General features: G+C 45.6%; 1 protein-coding gene and 1 long non-coding RNA gene across 5 annotated transcripts in view; one reads left to right on the top strand and one right to left on the bottom strand.

Moving 5' to 3' along the window:
• LOC309553276 (protein Wiz-like) overlaps window positions 1-3650 on the top strand; it is a 178058-nt gene extending 174408 nt beyond the window's left edge. For all 4 annotated transcript variants that reach the window (XM_082254279.1, XM_082254280.1, XM_082254281.1 and 1 more), the window contains one exon: window positions 3061-3650. In XM_082254279.1, the coding sequence (XP_082110405.1) occupies window positions 3061-3217 (157 nt within the window). In that variant the 3' untranslated portion in view covers window positions 3218-3650. The remainder of the gene's footprint in view (window positions 1-3060) is intronic.
• A 10-nt stretch (window positions 3651-3660) lies between these two features.
• LOC309553280 overlaps window positions 3661-22853 on the bottom strand; it is a 179297-nt gene continuing 160104 nt past the window's right edge. The window contains exon 2 of the long non-coding RNA XR_014225152.1: window positions 3661-3703. This is a non-coding gene — a long non-coding RNA (uncharacterized lncRNA). The remainder of the gene's footprint in view (window positions 3704-22853) is intronic.

Raw genomic sequence — 22853 nt, 5'->3', positions numbered from 1 at the left:
GGTTGAACTGGATGGACTGATGTCTTTTTTCAACCTCACTAACTATGTAACTATGTAACTATGAGTTTGCTAAAAAACACCTGAAGGACTCCAAGATGGTGAGAAATAAGATTCTCTGGTCTGATGAGACCAAAATAGAACTTTTTGGCCTTAATTCTAAGCGGTATGTGTGGAGAAAACCAGGCACTGCTCATCACCTGTCCAATACAGTCCCAACAGTAAAGCATGGTGGTGGCAGCATCATGCTGTGGGGGTGTTTTTCAGCTGCAGGGACAGGACGACTGGTTGCAATCGAGGGAAAGATGAATGCGGCCAAGTACAGGGATATCCTGGACAAAAACCTTCTCCAGAGTGCTCTGGACCTCAGACTGGGCCGAAGGTTTACCTTCCAACAAGACAATGACCCTAAGCACACAGCTAAAATAACGACGGAGTGACTTCACAACAACTCCGTGACTGTTCTTGAATGGCCCAGCCAGAGCCCTAACTTAAACCCAATTGAGCATCTCTGGAGAGACCTAAAAATGGCTGTCCACCAACGTTTACCATCCAACCTGACAGAACTGGAGAGGATCTGCAAGGAGGAATGGCAGAGGATCCCCAAATCCAGGTGTGAAAGACTTGTTGCATCTTTCCCAAAAAGACTCCTGGCTGTATTAGATCAAAAGGGGGCTTCTACTAAATACTGAGCAAAGGGTCTGAATACTTAGGACCATGTGATATTTCAGTTTTTCTTTTTTAATAAATCTGCAACAATGTCAACAATTCTGTGTTTTTCTGTCAGTATGGGGTGCTATGTGTACATTCATGAGGAAGAAGAATGAACCTAAATGATTTTAGCAAATGGCTGCAATATAACAAAGAGTGAAAAATGTAAGGGGGTCTGAATACTTTCCGTACCCACTATATACAATGTATTTATTCCTCTGCCCTGGAGGCATTGTTCCTACAAAGAAAAAAAATGTTCTGTAAAAAAAAAAATATATATATATATAATATATATTAACTAGTTTAGTACAGACTCAATTCCAAAAAAGTTGGGACACTGTACAAATTATGAAGTTATCATCATCTACAGTGCATAATATCATCCAAAGATTCATCTGGAACAATCTCTGTGCGTAAGGGTCAAGGCCGTAAAACCATACTAGTTGCCCGTGATCTATGGGCCCTTAGACGGCACTGCATCACATACAAAAATGCTACTGTAATGGAAATCACAACATGGGCTCAGAAATACTTCCAGAAAACATTGTCGGTGAACACAATCCACCGTTCCATTCGCCGTTGCCGGCTAAAACGCTATAGGCCAAAAAAGAAGCCATATCTAAACATGATCCAGATGCGCAGGCATTTTCTCTGGGCCAAGGCTCATTTAAAATGGACTATGTCAAAGTGGAAAACTGTTCTGTGGTTAGACGAATCAAAATTTGAAGTTCTTTTTGGAAAACTGGGACGGCATGTCATCCGGACTAAAGAGGACAAGAACAACCCAAGTTGTTATCAGCGCTCAGTTCAGAAGCCTGCATCTCTGATGGTATGGGATTGCATGAGTGCGTGTGGCATGGGCAGCTTACACATCTGGAAAGGCACCATCAATGCTGAAAGGTATATTCAAGTTCTAGAATAACATATGGTACCATCCAGACGTCTTCTCTTTCAGGGAAGACCTTGCATTTTCCAACATGACAATGCCAAACCACATACTGCATCAATTACAACATCATGGCTGCGTAGAAGAAGGATCCGGGTACTGAAATGGCCAGCCTGCAGTCCAGATCTTTCACCCATAGAAAACATTTGGTGCATCATAAATAGGAAGATGCGACAAAGAAGACCTAAGACAGTTGAGCAACTAAAAGCCTGTATAGGACAACATTCCTATTCCTAAACTTGAGCAACTTGTCTCCTCAGTCCCCAGACGTTTGCACACTGTTATAAAAAGAAGAGGGGATGCCACACAGTGGTAAACATGGCCTTGTCCCAATTTTTTTGAGATGTCGATTCCATAAAATTTAAAATCAACTTATTTTTCCCTTAAAATGATACATTTTCTCAGTTTAAACATCTGATATGTCATCTATGTTGTATTCTGAATAAAATATTGAAATTTGAAACTTCCACATCGTTGCATTCTGTTTTTATTCACAATTTGTACAGTGTCCCAACTTTTTTGGAATCGGGTTTGTAGGTGTATGTGTCAGTGCAGGTGTCAATGTTAATGCTGTGTAAGTGGCAGATAGTGTTTGTGTCAATTAGTGGCATTGCAAATATACGTTTTTGTCAGTGTAATTGTCAGCTAGTGGCTGTGTAAGTGTCAGTATGTTTTAAATAAGAAAAAAAAAAGTTTTGTATTTCGTGTTAATGTCAGTGTGTTTAGGTAGGACCAAAAAAAAAAAATAACAAAAGTAAAATACCGTATTTTCCGGCGTATAAGACGACCCCCCTAATTTTCATCTACCCGTAATACTTATACTTAGGTTACCTTGGAGATATTATACTTGGCGTATAAGACGACCCCCCATTTTTGGGGGATTTTTTTGAGGTTCAAAAGTAGTCTTATACGCCAGAAAATACAGTATGTACAATTGTGTGTTGGCTCCACTATATGTACAAAGAACAAATCACACACACACACGTGGTATTGCCGCAATCATCAGTAGTAGTAGAATTTATTTTGCAGGGGTTTTTTTTGGTGGTGGGTCAAAAAAAAAAAAAAATAAGGCTGAAGTTTAAACTATTTTTTAGAATGCTTATTTTTTTTGTGTCCAATGTCATACGCTAAAAAACGCTGAAGGAATAAAACTACTTTAAGGGCTTCTTATGTCCCTCAATGGATTTCAAGAATCTCACAGATTTTATGGTGAGTACAAAAATCCTATTTCTGAATGTTCCACCCAGTTTTAGTGCTTGGAACATTTGTATTTGAGAGGTGATTGGAAACAACATTTCCCCAAAATGTATGGCCAGCAATAAGCCAATGTATGAAGAGCCCTGATGTGTAAGTCTTCCACTATTTAATGGGTTATGTAAGATTTTTTTTTTTCTCCCTTTTACCAGGTTCTGTGACATTCAGTTCCAAGGTCCGCTTTCCATTCAGGAGCAGTGGGTCCGTCACCTGCAGCATCACATACTAGCAATGAACTTTTCAAAGTTCCCAAGCCCACCCCATGATGTATCATCCCAGGAACAGGCAGAAGGTGTCAAGTCCCAATAAGTCAGCTTCGAAATGACATGGACAAGATGTCTGCATTTTCTACAGCGGGAGAAAATAAGCCACAGATTTGTGGAAGACTTGTAGGTGATAGCTTGGCATTTATAACAAAATCCCATGCAGGGTCTAAAAGAAAAGATGCTCTAAAGCCTGTGATATGATTATGTTGTCTGGGTATACAGTAAGAGAAGATCAGCTGTAAGGCATCAACATCTTTCAGAAGACTGGACCTGCAATAAATAGAGCGATCTCAGTGGATGTGCAAGAGGTGGTGGTATGGAGAACATCAGGGACGTGTTTTGAAGATTTTAATAACATGGTTAAATGTTGGCAGTTCATCTAATTCTGTATGCTTGGTATCTGCAGATGTAGAATGTTGTGGAAGGTGATATAAATGAATATGGGAAGAATAAAGATGTAAGATGGGTTCTTTTTGGATCTGACAGGTTGGTGTTTCACTGTCCCTTTTAAAAGGTAATTTCTAGTGACCTGTGCTTTTGCTGCGAACACAAAGCAGATTTCTGTTCTCTCAATCCTTCACTACAATGTGTTTATTCTACAATGGTGCTTAGTCTTTACTCCTCCTCAAAGCCATTTACAAACCTCACTTCTACATTTTCTTCTCACTGCTTCTTAGATCTCTTCTATTGGCCCTGAACCTGGAACTAAGATTAAACATGCGGGCAATGTTTTTATTTTTTTTATTTTATTTTTTTTTTACAGAGAACATGACATAGCACTCAATAATAACTGGGATACATTTTTGCAACTTGTGTTCTCCCACCTGGGGAGATTTCCCCACTTTGGCTCCTAATTCTGTTCCTTGCTGCAGTCATATTTTCAATCAGACTAAGAAATTGGACTTCTTAACTTTGTTTCCATTCACTTCTAATAGGCTTCAGATGGAGAAGGTCTGGTTCGACTTAAAAGGAATTGTTTTTTTCTCAGTCTGAGAGGGGGAATTGTGATAGATACATTTTTGCACTGGAGTACCATTGGTTTATAAAAGGTTTGTGACTTCTAAGGTGTCTATATCTGCCCAAACCAAGAGATCAGCTTTGGTGTATTTAGTTTTTAAAATATTGGTCAGCAACAGGCATACAGTTGTGTTATTGAATGGCCTGACCTATTTCAGTGATGGTAGTGAACCCATGGTCATGAGAGCTCATTAGATGCCAACCTAAAAAACACCCTTGACACCTTTAATTTTGTATGGGCCAAGCCTTTTAGCCATGTTTCTTCTTTTTTTTTTTTTTTTTTGAGAAATTGCATATTTTTGGTGACCTCATGGTACACCAGGGGATATTTGAAACAGCTTCCCTCCACAGCCACATTGCTTAATGCCAGGGTTGGCAAGAGGATAGAGTCAGGGGCCTTTATGTATATAATATATACGTTGTATTATTGTGGTTGTATATCTTGTCATGCTTCCCCAACCCCCCCACCCCCAATTAGGGGAGACACGCCTTTTGGTTTTACTTCCTTTCATTTTAAAGAAGAATCTCTGTTCAAAATCCGTTGACCATTTTTATATTCTGAGAATAATGTAAACCCCCCCTTTTTCCAACCTGAATGTATTAGCTAATCTGTTTTTAGTAGACACACACCATAGTGTATTTGAGAGACATGCCCTTAACATGAAGTAGGTATGGCTCTTATAAATATCTTTCACTTCAGTGTTGAAGTTTTTTTTATTTATTTAAGTAACTCTAGGACTGGTAAATTGTCTCCTCCAAACAAGACTGATTTACATCCTTTATCCTAATATTTCCTTCCTTCCTTTACTGAAAGGCTATGTGCAGTATGGTTGCAAAAGTATGGACTTAGTAACAGTGCAGAGGGTAGTGGTGTGCAGAAACCTGCAACAGCCAATTGTAATAACTTTTTCAGCATCTTGTTGTGCAGAATATGCTGGGGTTTTTTTTCTTGGTTGCCATATGCTAATGTTAATCGCTATTCTTTATTCTATAAGTGGTCTTCCAATGTGAAGTCCCTCAGTTCTTTTCACTGGAAGCCATGGACTAATTATTTCCTTCTCCCTTACGCAGAAAATCTTCCCGTTAACTCCCTTGTGAAATACTGTTTAATATAGTGGTGGGGAGTTGCAACCACTTGCACATACATATTTAGGCTGAGCATCTACCAATTTGGTTTGGCTAGCCATCAGTAATTGTTATCTTTTCCATAATTTTTGGCCCTGTACAGGCAGTTTTTTTTTTTTTTTTTCTTGCCCTAAGGACTACAATGTGTTTTTTTTTCTGTCCTTCATGCCTTCTTATCTTTACTGTCACACACCCATTTCATAGTAACCTGCCATTTTAATTACAATTTCAGTTCACTTTGATTTAGTATTTTAATGTGTAGAATTGGAGTAAAGCAATCAGTTTTTACCCTGGATGTGTGTGCTTTTATTTTCAGATGTAACTGACGGGATTCATACCATGTCATGTTTCCTTTTATTGCTTTGGGTGCCTACATTAAAAACGACTGCACACTTGTGTACAAAGCCATATATGCGATTGTTCTTCATGAGGCAGCGTTACAGCCAAGTTGTTTCTCACCTTTCATCCTAGAGTCCTGAGTTAAAATCACACAAGGCACAATAACTGCAGTTAGGTGGGCTTTTCTAAATGGGAACACTTTGAAAACACATCAGATCTCAATGGGGGAAAATGCTGGATGTCTATACTGGTATGGACTGGGTAATGTGTTAGGAATGAAAGGATGCCACATCGTTTGATGGAAATGAAAATTATCAACCCACAGAGAGCTGAACTCAAACGTACCCCCAAAAATCAAAGTGAAAAAATGATGCAGCAGGCTAGTCCACTTTTTTTCATTGCAGCAACTCAAAATGGTACTCAGTAGTTTATATGGCCCTCACGTGCTTGTATGCATGCCTGACGACGTCGGGCATGCTCCTAATGAGACAACAGATGGTTTCCTGGGGTATTTCCTCCCAGAATCTGGACCAGGGCATCACTGAGCTCCTAAACAGATCTGGCGGCATCGGATGGCCCGAAACATAATGTCCCAGTGGTGTTCTATTATATTTAGGTTAGGCGAGTGTGGGGCCTCTCAATGGTATCAATTCTTTTATTCTCCAGGAACTGGCTGCATACTCTCGCCACATAAGGCCGGGCATTGTCGTACACCAGGAGGAACCCAGGACCCACTGCACCAGCGTACAGTTTGAAACGGGTCCAAGGATTTCAGCCCGTTACCTAATGGCAGTCAGGGTGCCATTGTCTAACCTGTAGAGGTCTGTGTGTCCCTCCATGGATATGCCTCCCTACACCATCACTAACCCACCACCAAACCGGTCATGCCGAGCGATGTTACAGGCAGCATAACATTTTACACGGTTTCTCCAGACCCTTTCACGTCTGTCACATGTGCTCAGGATAAACCTGCTCTCATCTGTGAAAAGCACAGGGCGCCAGTGGTGGACCTGCCAATTCTGGTGTTCAATAGCAAATGCCAGTCAAGCTCCATGGTGCTGGGCAGTTAGCATAGGGCCCACTAGAGGACGTTGGGCCCTCAGGGCAACCTCATGAAGTCCATTTCTGATTGTTTGGTCAGAGACATTCACACCAGTGGCCTACTGGAGCTCATCATGTTCATCCTTGCACAAAGGAGCAGATACCGGTCCTGCCGATGGGCTAAGGACCTTCTACGGCCCTGTCCAGCTCTCCTAGAGTAACTGCCTGTCTCCTGGAATCTCCTCTATATTCTTGAGACTAGCAATGGCATGTATTGATGTGCGATCCTGGAGAAGTTGGACTGCCTGTGCAACCTCTGTAGGATCCAGGTATCGCCCCATGCTACCAGTAGTGACACTGACCCTAGCCTAGCCTCCACCTGTAAAACCATTCTTGTTTTGGAGGTCATCTTATTGTTGCCCACCTAGTGCACCTGTTGCAAATTTCATTAACACCAAAGCAGCTGAAACTGATTAACCAGCCCTCTGCTACTTAACTGACCAGATCAATATCCCAGGAGTTTACTTGACTTGACGCAATACTCTAATTATGAAATGTTCCTTTCATTTTATTGAGCAGTGTGTATATGTATGTGTGTGTATATATATATATATATATATATATATTACAATGGACACTTAAATAAGCCTTCCCCACACTATGAGCTTTATGTGCATCTACAGTGCCTTGCGAAAGTATTCGGCCCCCTTGAACTTTGCGACCTTTTGCCACATTTCAGGCTTCAAACATAAAGATATAAAACTGTAATTTTTTGTGAAGAATCAACAAGTGGGACACAAATCATGAAGTGGAACGAAATTTCTTGGATATTTCAAACTTTGTTAACAAATAAAAAACTGAAAAATTGGGCTTGAAAATTATTCAGCCCCTTTACTTTCAGTGCAGCAAACTCTCTCCAGAAGTTCAGTGAGGATCTCTGAATGATCCAATGTTGACCTAAATGACTAATGATGATAAATAGAATCCACTTGTGTGTAATCAAGTCTCTGTATAAATGCACCTGCACTGTGATAGTCTCAGAGGTCCGTTTTAAAGCGCAGAGAGCATCATGAAGAACAAGGAACACACCAGGCAGGTCCGAGATACTGTTGTGGAGAAGTTTAAAGCCGGATTTGGATACAAAAAGATTTCCCAAGCTTTAAACATCCCAAGGAGCACTGTGCAAGCGATAATATTGAAATGGAAGGAGTATCAGACCACTGCAAATCTACGAAGACCTGGCCGTCCCTCTAAACTTTCAGCTCATACAAGGAGAAGATCAGAGATGCAGCCAAGAGGCCCATGATCACTCTGGATGAACTGCAGAGATCTACAGCTGAGGTGGGAGACTCTGTCCATAGGACAACAATGAGTCGTATACTGCACAAATCTGGCCTTTATGGAAGAGTGGCAAGAAGAAAGCCATTTCTTAAAGATATCCATAAAAAGTGTCGTTTAAAGTTTGCCACAAGCCACCTGGGAGACCCACCAAACATGTGGAAGAAGGTGCTCTGGTCAAATGAAACCAAAATCGAACTTTTTGGCAACAATGCAAAACATTATGTTTGGCGTAAAAACACAGCTCATCACCCTGAACACACCATCCCCACTGTCAAACATGGTGGTGGCAGCATCATGGTTTGGGCCTGCCTTTCTTCAGCAGGGACAGGGAAGATGGTTAAAATTGATGGGAAGATGGATGAAGCCAAATACAGGACCATTCTGGAAGAAAACCTGATGGAGTCTGCAAAAGACCTGAGACTGGGACGGAGATTTGTCTTCCAACAAGACAATGATCCAAAACATAAAGCAAAATCTACAATGGAATGGTTCACAAATAAACATATCCAGGTGTTAGAATGGCCAAGTCAAAGTCCAGACCTGAATCCAATCGAGAATCTGTGGAAAGAACTAAAAACTGCTGTTCACAAACGCTTTCCATCCAACCTCACTGAGCTCGAGCTGTTTTGCAAGGAGGAATGGGCAAACATTTCAGTCTCTCGATGTGCAAAACTGATAGACATACCCCAAGCGACTTACAGCTGTAATCGCAGCAAAAGGTGGCGCTACAAAGTATTAACTTAAGGGGGCTGAATAATTTTGCACGCCCAATTTTTCAGTTTTTTATTTGTTAAAAAAGTTTGAAATATCCAATAAATTTCGTTCCACTTCATGATTGTGTCCCACTTGTTGATTCTTCACAAAAAATTACAGTTTTATATCTTTATGTTTGAAGCCTGAAATGTGACAAAAGGTTGAAAAGTTCAAGGGGGCCGAATACTTTCGCAAAGCATTGTAAGATGTGTCCTTTGCCAAGATGGCTATATTTGAGTACCGACGCACATGTTCACTATAGAACTCTCTTAGTGGGATATAGGTGAAGAAAGTACTGACAATTTGTGAACTTCATCATGGTGAAGATTGTTATGAAGTGATATCCAACAAAGCAGGTAAATGTTTTAACAGCATACATACACAAATTAATAGTAGAAGAGGACATAAATAAAGTGAGTTGTCATGGTGATAAGCAACTAATCAAAAAAATAGAAAACCTGCTACAGAGAAAATTGTCTCCATGGTGGATTGTTTTTCGTGTTTGCCCGTACATTGGTTTTACCCAAACGCATCTTTCCCAGTTTTAACAGTAAACTTGTGGATGTAGATACCTGGCTTTACTACCCATGCTTACATACCCCAGGAAGCGAGCATGTTAAGTTTTATAATCTTGAGTAAAAGCTCTTGTAAGTTTTCGATTTTTGGGCTTGATAATATCAGTTGAGTACTATCTGGAAAACTTTATTTGCCCTAACAGTGCAAATAATAAAGTTTTACAAACCGTAACCAACTGTGTTGCAAGTGCACGAATACAGCTACAATCAATTTACGCAAGTGCTTTATAAAGAAATTATAGCAATGGATTATAAAAATGCATCACATGTGCCAAAAAGCTTAATTTACAATCATGTGGAAAAAATAGGATTTGTTTTGTATTCTTTTCTGTGATTTTAGTGGAGACAACTCTGCTTTAGATCATCACCTACTGAGTATAGTATCACCTGCAGGAATAAAACATGAGGTAAACTAATAAACAAACGACAGCCAATGCTGGTGGCCATTCCCTTCCCTCTTTCCCCCATTTTATTTATTCTTTTCTAATATCTTTCTGATGTGTAACTGCTCCTAGCAGCTTCCATTTATCAGCTTTCCAGATTGGTTGACTCCTTGGCTACCCCTTGAGGGATCATAACTGGACCCCGCTGAGGAGGATTTAATGGATCATAAAACTCCAACAGTCAGCACTGAGACAGACCCACTGCTTGGAGTACCTGGGCCTGATTCTGGGCACAGCCCAGTCCAAGGTTTTCCTCCCTCTAGTCAAGCTCTTGGCCCCCACTCCCAAGTTCAGACCTTGTGGTCCAGAAGATGCCCAACCATTCCCTTTTGTGTGAGGGTGCTGAGGCAGTACAATACACCGTTTTACTTCAGCTATTGTAAACTAAGTATATTCTAACCACACAGAACCATGCATAGGACTTGTAGTCCTACGCCATGGGTTGTATGCAGCTACCTTCAGGTGATTGCCAAAAAAACTTGCTAGGACAAGCAAGTGATTGGCTCCTGCCGCTATCAATCACAGTCTGTGAGCTAGCGGCTTGTTATAGGGGGGCACTTGGCAAGGGGGAGGGGCCCTGAACTTTAGCAAGGGACTGGGGAAGAGGAGGATAAAAACTATTGCACAGAGAAGGTAAGTATAACATATCTTTTACCTAAAATAAAAAAAAAAAAAAAATAGGTTTCCAATCACTTTCAGTTCCTTCAAACCTTTGGCTGGATAGTCAACTTACCAAAGTCTGCTCTACAGCACTTAAACAGGAGTAGCTGAGTCTAATTTTGAACAATGCCAGAATTTTTCTTTACCAAGAGAAGGGTGCTTTCCTAAGGTCCCTTTTCCCAGTTTCACTTCAGACCTCTTTAATCCTAAATATTCACCTTGGAGCAAGCAAATCCAATTCTTAGATTTTGTCCAGCAGGAGAAAGCTCTCCCTGATATTGTGAACTTAGTCCTGCCCTAGAAAACAAACTAGCAGAATTTACAATTCCCTAACTGTCTAAACAACCTGGTTCCCAAAGAAGTCAAAACTTTTCATTAACATCCTGTTGTCTCCACAACATTGGACCTTCCTTATGCAAGGCTAATCAGTCAAGATGCAGTTAGAAAATGCCACAGTAATGGCTTTTATAAACATTGGGGGTACCAGAAGTAAAGTTGGCCTAAGAGAAACAAGCCTATTGCTCTCCTCACATTCCAGCTGTCTTGGCCATCCACATCCCTAGAGTGGACAATTGGCAGGTGGACTTCCTAAGCCACCAACGACTAGACCTGAGAGATTGATCTGTGCACCTAGAGATCTTTGAAAATCTGTCAAATGTGGGAAAAACCAGATGAGGACATCTTTGCCTCCAGACGCAACAAAAAGCTAAACAAATTTGTAGCCAAGACCAGGGATCCTTTAGGCTTCACAGTGTACAGCTCTCGTGATCCATTGGGCTCATATCAAAGGAAAGGGTCCCTGTGCCCCTCCTTCCCCCAAATTGACCCAGAAGAATGTGATACACAGACATACTCAGACTTCTGGTAGACAAGCCTTGGCCTATTCCAAACGAATCAGACCTAGTTGCCCAAGGTCCCCCAATTTCACCCTGCCTCTCAGCTGCTGGCTTTAACAGCATGGCTGTTGAAACCCAAGTCCTAAAAGATATTTTTTTTTTCTTTTTTTTTATGTTTTTATTGAGATTTTGTAATAAGAAAGACAACAAAATTACAAACAATGTAAAGATGTGAGTGTATAGGATAACAATTAGTACCAAAACATAGTACATGAAGATATAGAGTTCAATATCTGTTGCAAACATAGTATAACACAAAAACTGGATCAACCAAGTTGTAAATTCTATTAGCTCCCAGCACCTCATTGGGAAACAGAATAGACCAGTATCTGCCCGGACATCCCTGTGGGGAACTAACTGCGTCCGAGTGTGGTTCCGTCCATTCCTTCCAATAATGAGCTGAGCTCGTTACCAGTGAAAAATGCAGTATATTGGAGCCAATACAATAATTTGCAGAGAACCAAACATAGAGAGAGAGAAGTGGGAGTATACCAAAGAACCCGTACGGTGTACCCATATAAAGCGTCATAATCATTTAACCGCTTGCCGACCGCCGCACGACTTTTTACCGTGGCAGTCAGCCCCCTACAGGCAAAACGACATTGTGCACCCACGAGCCTCTAGGGGGCGAGCTCCCGCTCGTTCACTAACATCCCCACGCGAGTGACCGGCGGCTCCGATGTCCGCCGGTCCCTCGCGATCTCACGCTGGAGAGGGAGAAAGGCAGGTGGCTAATGTAAACAAAGCCGCCTGTCATTCTCCCTGGTGTAACTGCAGAGATCATACGATCCTGCTATGTAGGATCGTATGTCTCTGTGGTTACATCACAAGCCACGCCCCCCCCCACAGTTAGAATCACGCCCCTAGGGATACATTTAACCCACTGATCACCAATAAAGTTAACCCCTTCCCTGCCAGTGTCATTTTTACAGTAACAGTGTATATTTATAGCACTGATTACTGTAGTAATGTCACTGGTACCCCCAAAAATGTCAGTCAAGGGTCCGATCTGTCTGCCGCAATGTCGCAGTCCCGCAAAAAAAAGATTGCAGATCGCCACCATTACTAGTAAAAAAAAAAAAACAATAAAAATTACATCTTTCCCGTAGTTAGTAGACGCAATAACTTTTGCGCAAACCAATCAAAATACGCTTATTGCAATTTTTTTTTACCAAACATGTAGCAGAAAACAAATTGGCCTAAAATGTTAAAAAATTTTGATTTTTACATTTTTTGGGGGGAATTTCATATAAAAAAATGTGAAAGTTATTTTTTCAAAATCGGCACTCTTTTTTTGTTTAGCGCAAAAAGTAAAAATCGCACAGGTGATCAAATACTACCAAAAGAAAGCTCTGTTTGTGGGAAAAAAAGGACGTAAATTTCATTTGGATACAGCGCCGCACGACCGTGCAATTGTCTGTTAAAGTCACGCAGTGGCGAATCGCAAAATAGGCCCTGGTCTTTGAGCAGCCAAATCCTCCGGGGCTTAAGTGGTTAAAGAATGAACAACACGGTTGCCAAATTTGGCATAATTTTGACAGCGAACCTTCTTTAGATGCCATTATTTGTTTGTAAACATAAATCTCCTTAACCTGTCTAATTACCTCTCTTAGTTCAGGGACATAATTTCCATTTTCTCATTATGGTTGCCCTAGCAGCGAAAATAATGTGCATGCAAATAGGCCTTAAAGCCGGGTGAATAGAGTCAGCTCCTATACTTAGAATGGCCAGAGCTGGATTGGGTTTGACAATGTAAATTGTGCAATTAATTTGAAAATTTGAGACCAGAAGCTCCGAAGATGAAGGCAAGATCAAGTCATGTGAAGTAAAGTGCCTAATTGACCACATCCTCTCCAGCAAGTATCCAAGTGATCCTTGGAAAATTTTGTTAATAAGTATGGGGTGAAATACCACCTTTGCTGTAACTTTTGAGCTGTTTCCCAGTAGTTGGAACATCGTGAGTATTTGTAGTTGTACCTAATTGCGTTCAACCATTGACCATCTGATATTGGGACTCCAAGATCTCTTTCCCATTTAAGCATTTGAGGAAGTTTAATAAAGTGTGATTTATCTTTAAGAAGGTTGTAGAATAGTGAGATACCCGCACGTTTAGGGTTCTCCATGTTCCAAAACTTCCAAGCCTGTCTGGGTAAATAAGTGTGAGTAAAATGAGTGGAGTTTAATAGATGTTTGATCCGTAAGTAGGTGAACACCTGTTTCCCTGATAGGGAGAACTTTGTGGAAAGGGTCTCAAATGGCACAATACCTTCCGCAGAATTAAGGTCCGACACATGTGCGATACCTCCCCTACGCCACTCTTCAAGAGAAAGAGCTATTAACACGTCCAGAGGAATCTGGATTTTCTCCAGGGAGGTAGGCTTGTTGGTTTGACTTGTCAGGGCCTTCCAAGCAGCCAATGTGGATACGATAGTTGGGTGATCTAGGAACGGATAGTCTTGTACAATAGGGCTGGAGAGGGAGAAAGGCAGGCGGCTGATGTAAACAAAGCCGCCTGTCATTCTCCCTGATCTAAATGCAGAGATCATGCGATCCTGCTATGTAGGATCATATATCTCTGTGGTTACATCACTAGCCACACCCCTTTACAGTAAGAAGCACTCCCCTAGGGACACCCTTAATCCCTTGATCACTAAAGTTAACCCCTTCCCTGCCAGTGTCTTTTTTACAGTAACAGTGCATATGTATAGCACTGATTACTGTAGTAATGTCACTGGTACCCCCAAAAATGTCAGTCAAGGGTCCGATCTGTCCGCCGCAATGTCGCAGTCCCGCAAAACAGATAGCCGCCATTACTCGTTAAAAAAAAAAAAAAAAAAAATGACAAAAATCTTTCCCTTGGTTAGTAAACGCAATAACTTGCGCAAACCAATCAAAATATGCTTATTGCGATTTTTTTTTTACCAAACATATGTAGCAGTAAACAAATTGGCCTAAAATGTTTAAAAATTTTGATTTTTACATTTTTTTTGGGGGGGGAAATTTTGTGAAAAATTTTATTTTTTCAAAATTTACGCTTTTTTTTGTTTATAGCGCAAAAAGTAAAAATCGCACAGGTGATCAAATACCACCAAAAGAAAGCTCTGTTTGTAGGGAAAAAAGGACGTCAATTTCATTTGGGTACAGCGTCGCACGACCGCGCAATTGTCTGTTAAATTCATGCAGTGCCGAATCGCGAAATAGGGCTTGGTCAGGAAGGGGATAAATTTTCCGGGGCTTAAGTGGTTAAAGTTGTTTTGAGACCAAAACGTTCCTTTGACCCAAGGGAGTCTCTTCTTTTCACCTCAGTGCAGACATTGTTCTTCCTTCCCTGCCTTAACCACTTGCCACCCACCGTCAATGCGGCTCTCATTCTGGGACGACGTCATATAATGGCGCCCAGTAAAGCCGCAGCTCTTTACCCATGTGATCAGCTGTGTTCAATCACAGCTGATCACATGTAAACAAGGAAGTACTGTTTATCCTCTTTTCCCCTCTCACACTGACAGTAAGAAGAGTAAGCTGATACGTGGCATCTCCTCATATGGAATTCATGTAAAGGTAATCAGGGCACTGATCATCAGTGCCCCGATTACAATGCAGCCCCAAAACTGCCCATCAGTGATGCCACTCTGTACCCATCAGTAACACCAGTCTGTGCCCATAAGTGAGGCCAATCAGTGCCACCCATCAGTCCTGCCTATCATTGCCCATAGGTGCTGCCTTTTAGTGCCCACCAGTGCCACCTCATCAGTGCAGCCTCCTCAGCGCACATCAGTGAAGGAGAAAAATTATTTTTCTCTTACGTCCTCTGACAGTCGCCGCCCGATGGTATTAGCCTTCACTAATGGGTAATGGCGCCCTCTGCAGGAGCAAGGCTAGGCAGATAATTGATTATTAGGTTAATACAAAAAAACTTTTATGCCTCGGCACGCCACTAGGGGGCCATCCCTCAGCCATTAGCCTCAACCCAATCTGAAATTACCTCAGTTTTACACTGCCTAGCTTAGGAGCTGGTTAGGTCTTTCTGACTGGGACCTTGTGTCTCAGTTTTCTTAGTTTTTTTTCTGTATTCATGTGTTTTTCTTTGCACAATAGATTTTTATTTCACTATCACTAGTTAGTCAGGGATTATTTTCCTGGAGGACTACAAGTGACTGCAGAGCTGGGCCTCGGACTGGGTAATATAGATCCTTATGGAGTCCCAGCCTGCCAATGAGCGTCGCAGGTTACTAGTACGCTCAGGCCTTGCAACAACAGTGCCCCTCGGAATGGGGACTAGCCTGCGGAGCTGCGTCTTCGCCGAGGGTGTCTCAACCCGGATCACCCGCGTGTTGCCAGCATTTGGCACTTGGCTGACGGCACCCCCACTTAGGGTGAGAGGTCTCCCGTATCAGAGCGATGCCCGCTTCCTGGACTGGTGAGTACTGATACCCCCTTGTCCCTGGGGACTTTTGGGGGGTTGTGGGCCCACTCTTAGGGGATAGCAGGGCTGGTGGTCTCTGTGGCATCCCCCTTCTGGCCGGCTTTGGGTTTTGTCCCCCCCCTCCCTGTTCCCGCTGAGGGCACTGTATGGGGTACTAGTAGTACTTGGGGGGGGGGGTGCTCCATAGCTCTGGGGATCTCCCTGGGGTCTCCTGTGGTAGCCAGAATGTGTGCGTGTATTTTTTTTGGCGCCGTTAGGAGCGGCCGCCATGTTTATTGTGGGCAGATCCTGGACTCTGTGTAAGGGCAGCAGCCATTTTAGGATACTACACAAGGCTCCTGATCGGACGCCATCTTGGATGTGGGCACATGCCTATTAAGGGCAAACAGCCATTTTCCCTGTGCCTTTTTACATAGAGCTTCAATAGGCACCTTTTGTCTGGGCTCCAGGGCTGACTTAGGCTCACTTCCTCCTCCTTCACACATCTCCTGTGTAAAACTGTGTTGACAGGCTGGGGGATTTTTGTTAATCCTGCCATTTTCCAACATTTTTCTCTGCCATGACCTCTATATCTGCTGCTCTTGCGACTTTGGCGTCCCAGGTGAATCTGCTGATGTTTGAAAGCTCCCCCCAAAAAAATTGCCTGTGCCCTACCAGTCCTCTGACTCTGAGCCCGTATTGGTTGCCACTGACAATGGTCCCCCTGAAGGGGTCCCGGTCCTCTGCTTCTGAGGGGGAGGAGGAGGAGGCATCTTCCTCCTCTGTAGCGTGGGTACTCACGCTACGATGGATGCTCCCCTTAGCGACATTAAAAGAAACGATCTTGACGATGAGCCATCTCAGTCAATTAAGTGGTCCGCTTTTGCTTTCCGAAGGGCCCAGAAGTCAGGTCAAGCTTTTCCCTGCCCTGAGGAATTTCACGGGGTTGTGAATGACCAGTGGCGGTGTATTAAGCACATGTTGGTGGTGCCTAAGCATTTTTTCCCTCCGCTATAAAATTTTGGAGGCGGGGGACAACTGTTGGACTTGTCCCCAAAAAAGTGGATCACACTGTGTGTAGGCTGTATAAGTCCACCTTGATGCCTGTAGAGGTTTCCCCTGTATTCAGGGATCCGGCAGATAGGCGTGTGGAAGCGCTCGCCCGCCACATTTTCTCTGGTGGTGGTTTTTCCTGTTAAAACCTGTGTTTCTCTTACGTCCTCCGACAGTCGCCGCCTCTTCATATTCGTCACATATGGGGTATTAGACTTTGCTCCGAAGGAGTAGCTAGGCAACAGAATATGTTAACAATAAAGCTTTAACATATCCCACCCTCAAGGGGTGGTCCCCTCAGTCAATACCCTCCTACTTCCTGTAACCATATCTCAGTTTTAATGTCTAGCTTGTCAGGAGTGGCTGGCTCTCTCTGTGCTGGGACTTTTTGTCCCAGACTCTTTCTTCTTTTTGATATTTTGTTTGAGTTTTCTCTCTACCTTTACTTAGCTGTTATTTTTGTCAGCATTAGTTAGTTCTTCGGACGAAGAGGATCATGCGGACTGGGTCTCGGGCTGATCCCCCTGGTCGCAGGTCGTGGGTCAGTGGCTTCCCAGTCTGCCATCGAGCGTTCAGCCAGGTAACGCTCCTGGCACGGTGAACGACCCATCCCTGTTCGGTGCAGGGATGATTGGTGAGGTGGCTACCTCACCGGACGCTGTGCGGTTTCTGAACCGCCATTGTGTGCGTCTTGAGTAGCGACTCTCCCTGCCTCATGTGCAGCGGCTTGTTCGCCTGTGCGGGTTCCCCACGCCATGTGAGGTAAGTGTATCTATGTGGGGACCTGTCTGTCTGGGGGGGTCTCAGTCTGGGACTGTGTAACCTGCCTTTAATCACACTGCTTGTCTCCCTATCTCTCGGCTGCATGCTGTGGGCTGCAAGGGGGGGGGGGAGCTGTATGACACTGAGTATGTCAGGCTGGGCAGTGTGAGGAGCTGTGTGCTGTGGGGCATGTTTTTAATGGCATGTTGGGGCATATACAGCGATCGCTGCGGCGATCTAACATGTATCCATACTATGGGATGATATTGTGTGTGATTTTATGCACTGTGGAGCGGCGATTTCGGCGCCAAACGGCGCCATTTTACCGGCGCCCGCTCCGGCCGCATGGTTTACATGCACGGCGGCCATTTTCTTGTAGCCTCCATAGGCTTACATAGAGCGCCCTGGCAGCATCACTTCCTCTCTCCTGGAAGCACCGATCGAGGCAGCAGCAGCAGCGGTGTCTCCTCAGGTTTTATCCTTCTATTCCTGTGTTCCATTGCCTGTATTCAGTCTGTATATTCCCTGTGGGGGTCTCATTGTGCCTGAGTGTGGTGCGGTGGGCTGCGCTTGCCGCGCTTGCTGTAAGGGGGCAGTTAACCCTTGGTTGTCTGGCATACAGGGGCAATGGATTCTCAGGAGGGCAAATTTCCCACAGTCTTGGTGGAAAGCCAGGGGACCGCTGTTTCCCCCCCAGGGGGGGATTTGGCCACTATTGTGGCTGGCCTTGCTGCACAGGTGCAAATGCTGGTGGCTGCTCAATCTACTAAACGGCCCAGAGTTGCTCTGTCCTCTGATTCTGAGGGTGAAGGTGATGGGGCTGTTCTGGCGGGGACCCCCCTATCGGGGTCCCGCTCCTCTCTGGATCTAGTGGGGTCTGAGGTAGAGGCTGAAGTTGAGGGGGTTGATAATTCTCCCCCTGGCTCGCCTGAAGAGCTTGCAATCATGGATGAGTTGATTGCTTCCATTAAGCAGACGCTGCGTTTGCAGGACGAGGTGTGTCCCCCAGCTGCCTTGGCGGCTTATGGGACGCAGAGAAAACGCAGGACGCCGCAGGTCTTTCCCTGCAATGCTGATTTTCAGCGCGCTGTTAAGGACCAATGGCGCGATTTGCGCAAGCCTTTTGCGGTACCAAGTAAATTTAAGCTGCGTTATCCTTTCTCGCCTGCCACTGATGAACGGTGGTGTGTGCCTCCGCCAGTAGATCATGCTATTGCGGTTTTGAACAAAGCCACTGCGATCCCTGCAGAGGGATCCCCTATTTTCCGTGATGCCACGGATAGGAGACTGGAGTCTCTTGCCCGTCATACTTATTCTGTTACGGGTTCTATGCTTAAGGCTCTGTTTGCTTCTCTCATGGCGGCCCAGGCGATCGCAAGTTGGACGCAGATGCTTAGGCGCGTCCTAGTGGCCGATTCGGCCTCAGCGGCGACCCTGGATATGGTGGATCAGATCCACCAGGGTGTCATGTATCTGTGTGATGCGGACCTGGACCTGATTCCGTTGGCCGCGCGTGTGCACAGCGTGGCGGTGTTGTCTCGCCGCCTGGTTTGGTTGAAATGTTGGTCGGTGGACCAATCTTCACGTAAAACCTTAGCCAATCTGCCTTATGATGGGTCTCGCCTTTTTGGGGAGTCCCTGGATGTGTTGATTAAGGGGATTACTGGGGGTAAGAGCACTCTCTTGCCCCATTTCCCCAAGGCTAAGGGGGCTTCTGGGAAGAAGCATGCTAATTTTCGGCCCCCTCAGGGGTCCTTTCGTGCCTTTCGGCCGCACTTCAAGGGCAAACCGTTCAAGGGCCAGGGCTCTCAGAAGAAGCCCTGGTCTGGAAAACAGAAGTCCGGCCAATCCGGACCTGCGGCCCATAACAGTTCGGCCTGAAGGGGCGCCCTCACCCAGTTTTGGGGTGGGGGGACGCTTGCTCGGTTTTCTTCAGCCCTGGTTGGCCCGTGTGCGGGACAGATGGGTTCTGGAAATCGTTCGATCTGGTTACAAGATCGAGTTTCTCTCTCGGCCAGAGAGCAGATTTTTTCCCTCAAATCTACAACTGTCTCCAGAGCGCCTGCGGGATCTGCACCTGGCGGTGCGGGACCTGAGGGCTCAGGGAGTGGTGGTTCCGGTGCCTCATCGGGACAGATTTCGGGGGTTTTATTCCAATCTGTTCACTGTGCCCAGAAAGGAGGGCAAGGTTCGTCCAATTCTGGACTTGAAAGCTCTGAACCGCTCTGTGCGGGTTCGCAAGTTCCGCATGGAATCCCTGCGCTCGGTGGTGGCTGCCCTGGTTCCGGGGGAATTCATGGCCTCCATCGATTTGAAGGATGCGTATCTTCACATCCCCATATTCGAGGGTCATCAGAGATACCTTCGATTTGCCATTGCGGAGGATCACTACCAGTTCGTGGCGTTGCCCTTTGGGCTCGCCTCGGCTCCGCGGGTCTTCACCAAGGTGCTTGCACCGGTTCTGGCATTATTGAGAGCCCAGGGCATTTCTGTCCTGGGGTATCTGGACGACATTCTGATTCGGTCTGCGACCAGTCAGGGTCTGGAGAAGGACCTGTCTGTCACGATGCAAACTCTGCAGGAGTTCGGTTGGACGATAAATGTTCCAAAGTCGACTCTGAGTCCGTCGGTTCGTCTTCCCTATCTGGGAATGATACTGGACTCGGTGCAGGCGAAGGTCTTCCTGCCGGAAGACAAACTCAGGACTCTTCAGGAGGAAGTCAGGTCCCTCAGGGACGTTCCGAACTCGTCTCTGCGGACGTGTATGAGATGTCTGGGATTGATGGTCTCGGCTTTCGAGGCGATTCCTTTCGCGCAGTTTCACACGCGGGGTCTCCAGGCGGAGATCTTGTCCAAGTGGGACGGGCGACCTCAATCTCTGGATCTTCAGATCTCGTTGAGTCATCGCACCAGGGAAAACCTCCTGTGGTGGCTCCAGTCCCCGTTGGTGTCCGGGGGCAAGTCGTTTCGTCCGATCTCGTGGACGATAATCACCACGGATGCCAGCCTGTCGGGCTGGGGTGGTGTTCTGGGCGTTCTGTCCGCCCAGGGCACCTGGTCGGAGGGGGAGTCTTCCCTCCCGATCAACATTCTGGAATTGCGTGCGATAAGGCTCTGTCTTCATCGCTGGACGGACCGGCTGCAGGGCTGCCCGGTTCGGGTGCAGACGGACAATGCCACGGCGGTGGCCTACATAAACCACCAAGGGGGCACCAGGAGTGCCCGAGCGGCTCGAGAAGTGGCCGACATTCTGTCTTGGGCCGAGACTCATGTCCCGGCGATAACGGCGGTTCACATTCCGGGAGTGGAGAACTGGCAGGCGGACTATCTGAGTCGCCAGACCCTGGATCAGGGGGAATGGTCTCTCCACCCGGCTGTCTTCCAGATGTTGTGCGCGAAGTGGGGTCTTCCAGATGTGGACCTGTTCGCGTCTCGCCTCAACTACAAGGTGAAGAGGTTCGTGGCAAGGACGCGCGACCCTCGGGCGGACGCGTCGGACGCGTTAGTGGCCCCGTGGCATCAGTACAGGCTGATGTACGCGTTTCCACCGATTCAGTTGCTGTCCCGGTTCCTTCGCAGGTTACACTCGGAACGCAGCACGGTGATTCTTGTGGCACCGGACTGGCCTCGCCGGTCCTGGTACGCAGACCTCGTGAATCTGGCGGTCGACGCCCCCTGGCGTCTGCCTCTTCGGGACGATCTACTGTCTCAAGGACCGATTTACCATCCTGCTTTGCAGTCGCTGGCTTTGACGGCCTGGCTGTTGAGACCGAGGTCCTGAAGGAGAAGGGTCTCTCTCCAGAGGTTGTTCATACCTTGATCAACGCGAGGAAGTCTTCCTCGGGAAAGGTTTATTACCGTACTTGGAAGGCCTATTTTGCCTGGTGTGAGTCCAGGGGGTTTTCACCCCGCACGTACTCGGTTTCCCGTGTGCTGTCTTTCCTTCAGACGGGTGTCGATCAGCGTTTGGCGCTGGCTACGATAAAGGGTCAGGTGTCTGCGCTGGCCGTTCTGTTTCAACGTCCCGTAGCTTCCAACTCCTTGGTTGGCACTTTTATTCAGGGTGTGCGGCATCTGGTTCCTCCTAGGAGGGATCCCTTGCCCCCTTGGGACTTGAATCTAGTCCTGTCTGTGTTACAACGTGCTCCTTTTGAACAGATCAGGGAGATCTCGTTGTCTATGTTGTCCAAAAAGGTCGCCTTTTTGGTGGCGATCACTTCGGCTCGCAGAGTGTCGGAACTGGCGGCTTTGTCCTGCAAGTCTCCGTACCTGGTTGTTCATTTGGATAAGGTGGTCTTGCGACCTAATCCTTCTTTTCTGCCGAAACGAGTTTCGGAATTCCATCTTAACGAGGATATTGTTTTGCCTTCGTTGTGCACGAAGCCTAAACATCCTAAGGAGGTGAGATTGCATTCTCTGGATGTTGTTCGAGCGATTAGGGTTTACCTTAAATCGACTGAGTCTTTTCGAAAGACGGACTCCTTGTTTGTTCTTCCAGAGGGTCCTCGGAAGGGCATGGCGGCTTCCGCCTCTACCATTGCCAAATGGATCAGGCAGACCATTGAACAGGCTTATGCCTTGCAGGGGAAGGTTCCCCCTGTGCCTGTGAAGGCGCACTCTACTAGATCTCTGAGTACGTCTTGGGCCTGTCGTCATGGGGCTTCTGTAGCCCAGGTGTGTAAGGCGGCGACTTGGTCGACCGTGCACACTTTCACAAAATTCTACAAAGTAGATGTTCAAGCATCGGCGGATGCTTCCTTTGGCCGCAAGGTTCTTAGTGCGGCTGTTCCCTAGGGTCCCTTGTTGGGGACTCCTGGCTGTTGGGATAAGTTTTGTATCCCCTGGTTTTTTGTCTTTTCCTGGGTTGTTGCTCCTGTTGAGCACTTATTTTAGCTGTTGCCCAGCTGGTTTCCTTCCTTTGGTAAGGTTCCTTTCTTTGATGTGGAGACTGCGTTGCCTTTCGGCGCGGATGCGTTTCCCACCCCTCATGTTTGCACTGCTTTGGGACGTCCCCATATGTGACGAATATGAAGAGGCGGCGACTGTCGGAGGACGTAAGAGAAAACGGAATTTTTGTAAAATCTTACCTGTAAAATTCCTTTCTCTGAGTCCTCCGACAGTCGCCGCCCCCGCCCCTCTTTTGGGGTTTGAATGTATACTCTACTGCTATTCCACTAAAACTGAGATATGGTTACAGGAAGTAGGAGGGTATTGACTGAGGGGACCACCCCTTGAGGGTGGGATATGTTAAAGCTTTATTGTTAACATATTC

The sequence above is a fragment of the Pelophylax lessonae genome (assembly GCF_965119305.1).
Source record: "Pelophylax lessonae genome assembly, chromosome: 4".
NCBI classification, from domain to species: Eukaryota; Metazoa; Chordata; class Amphibia; order Anura; family Ranidae; genus Pelophylax; species Pelophylax lessonae.
The sequence above is the reverse complement of the archived record's forward strand: the minus strand, read 5'-3'. Positions and strand labels throughout refer to the sequence as shown.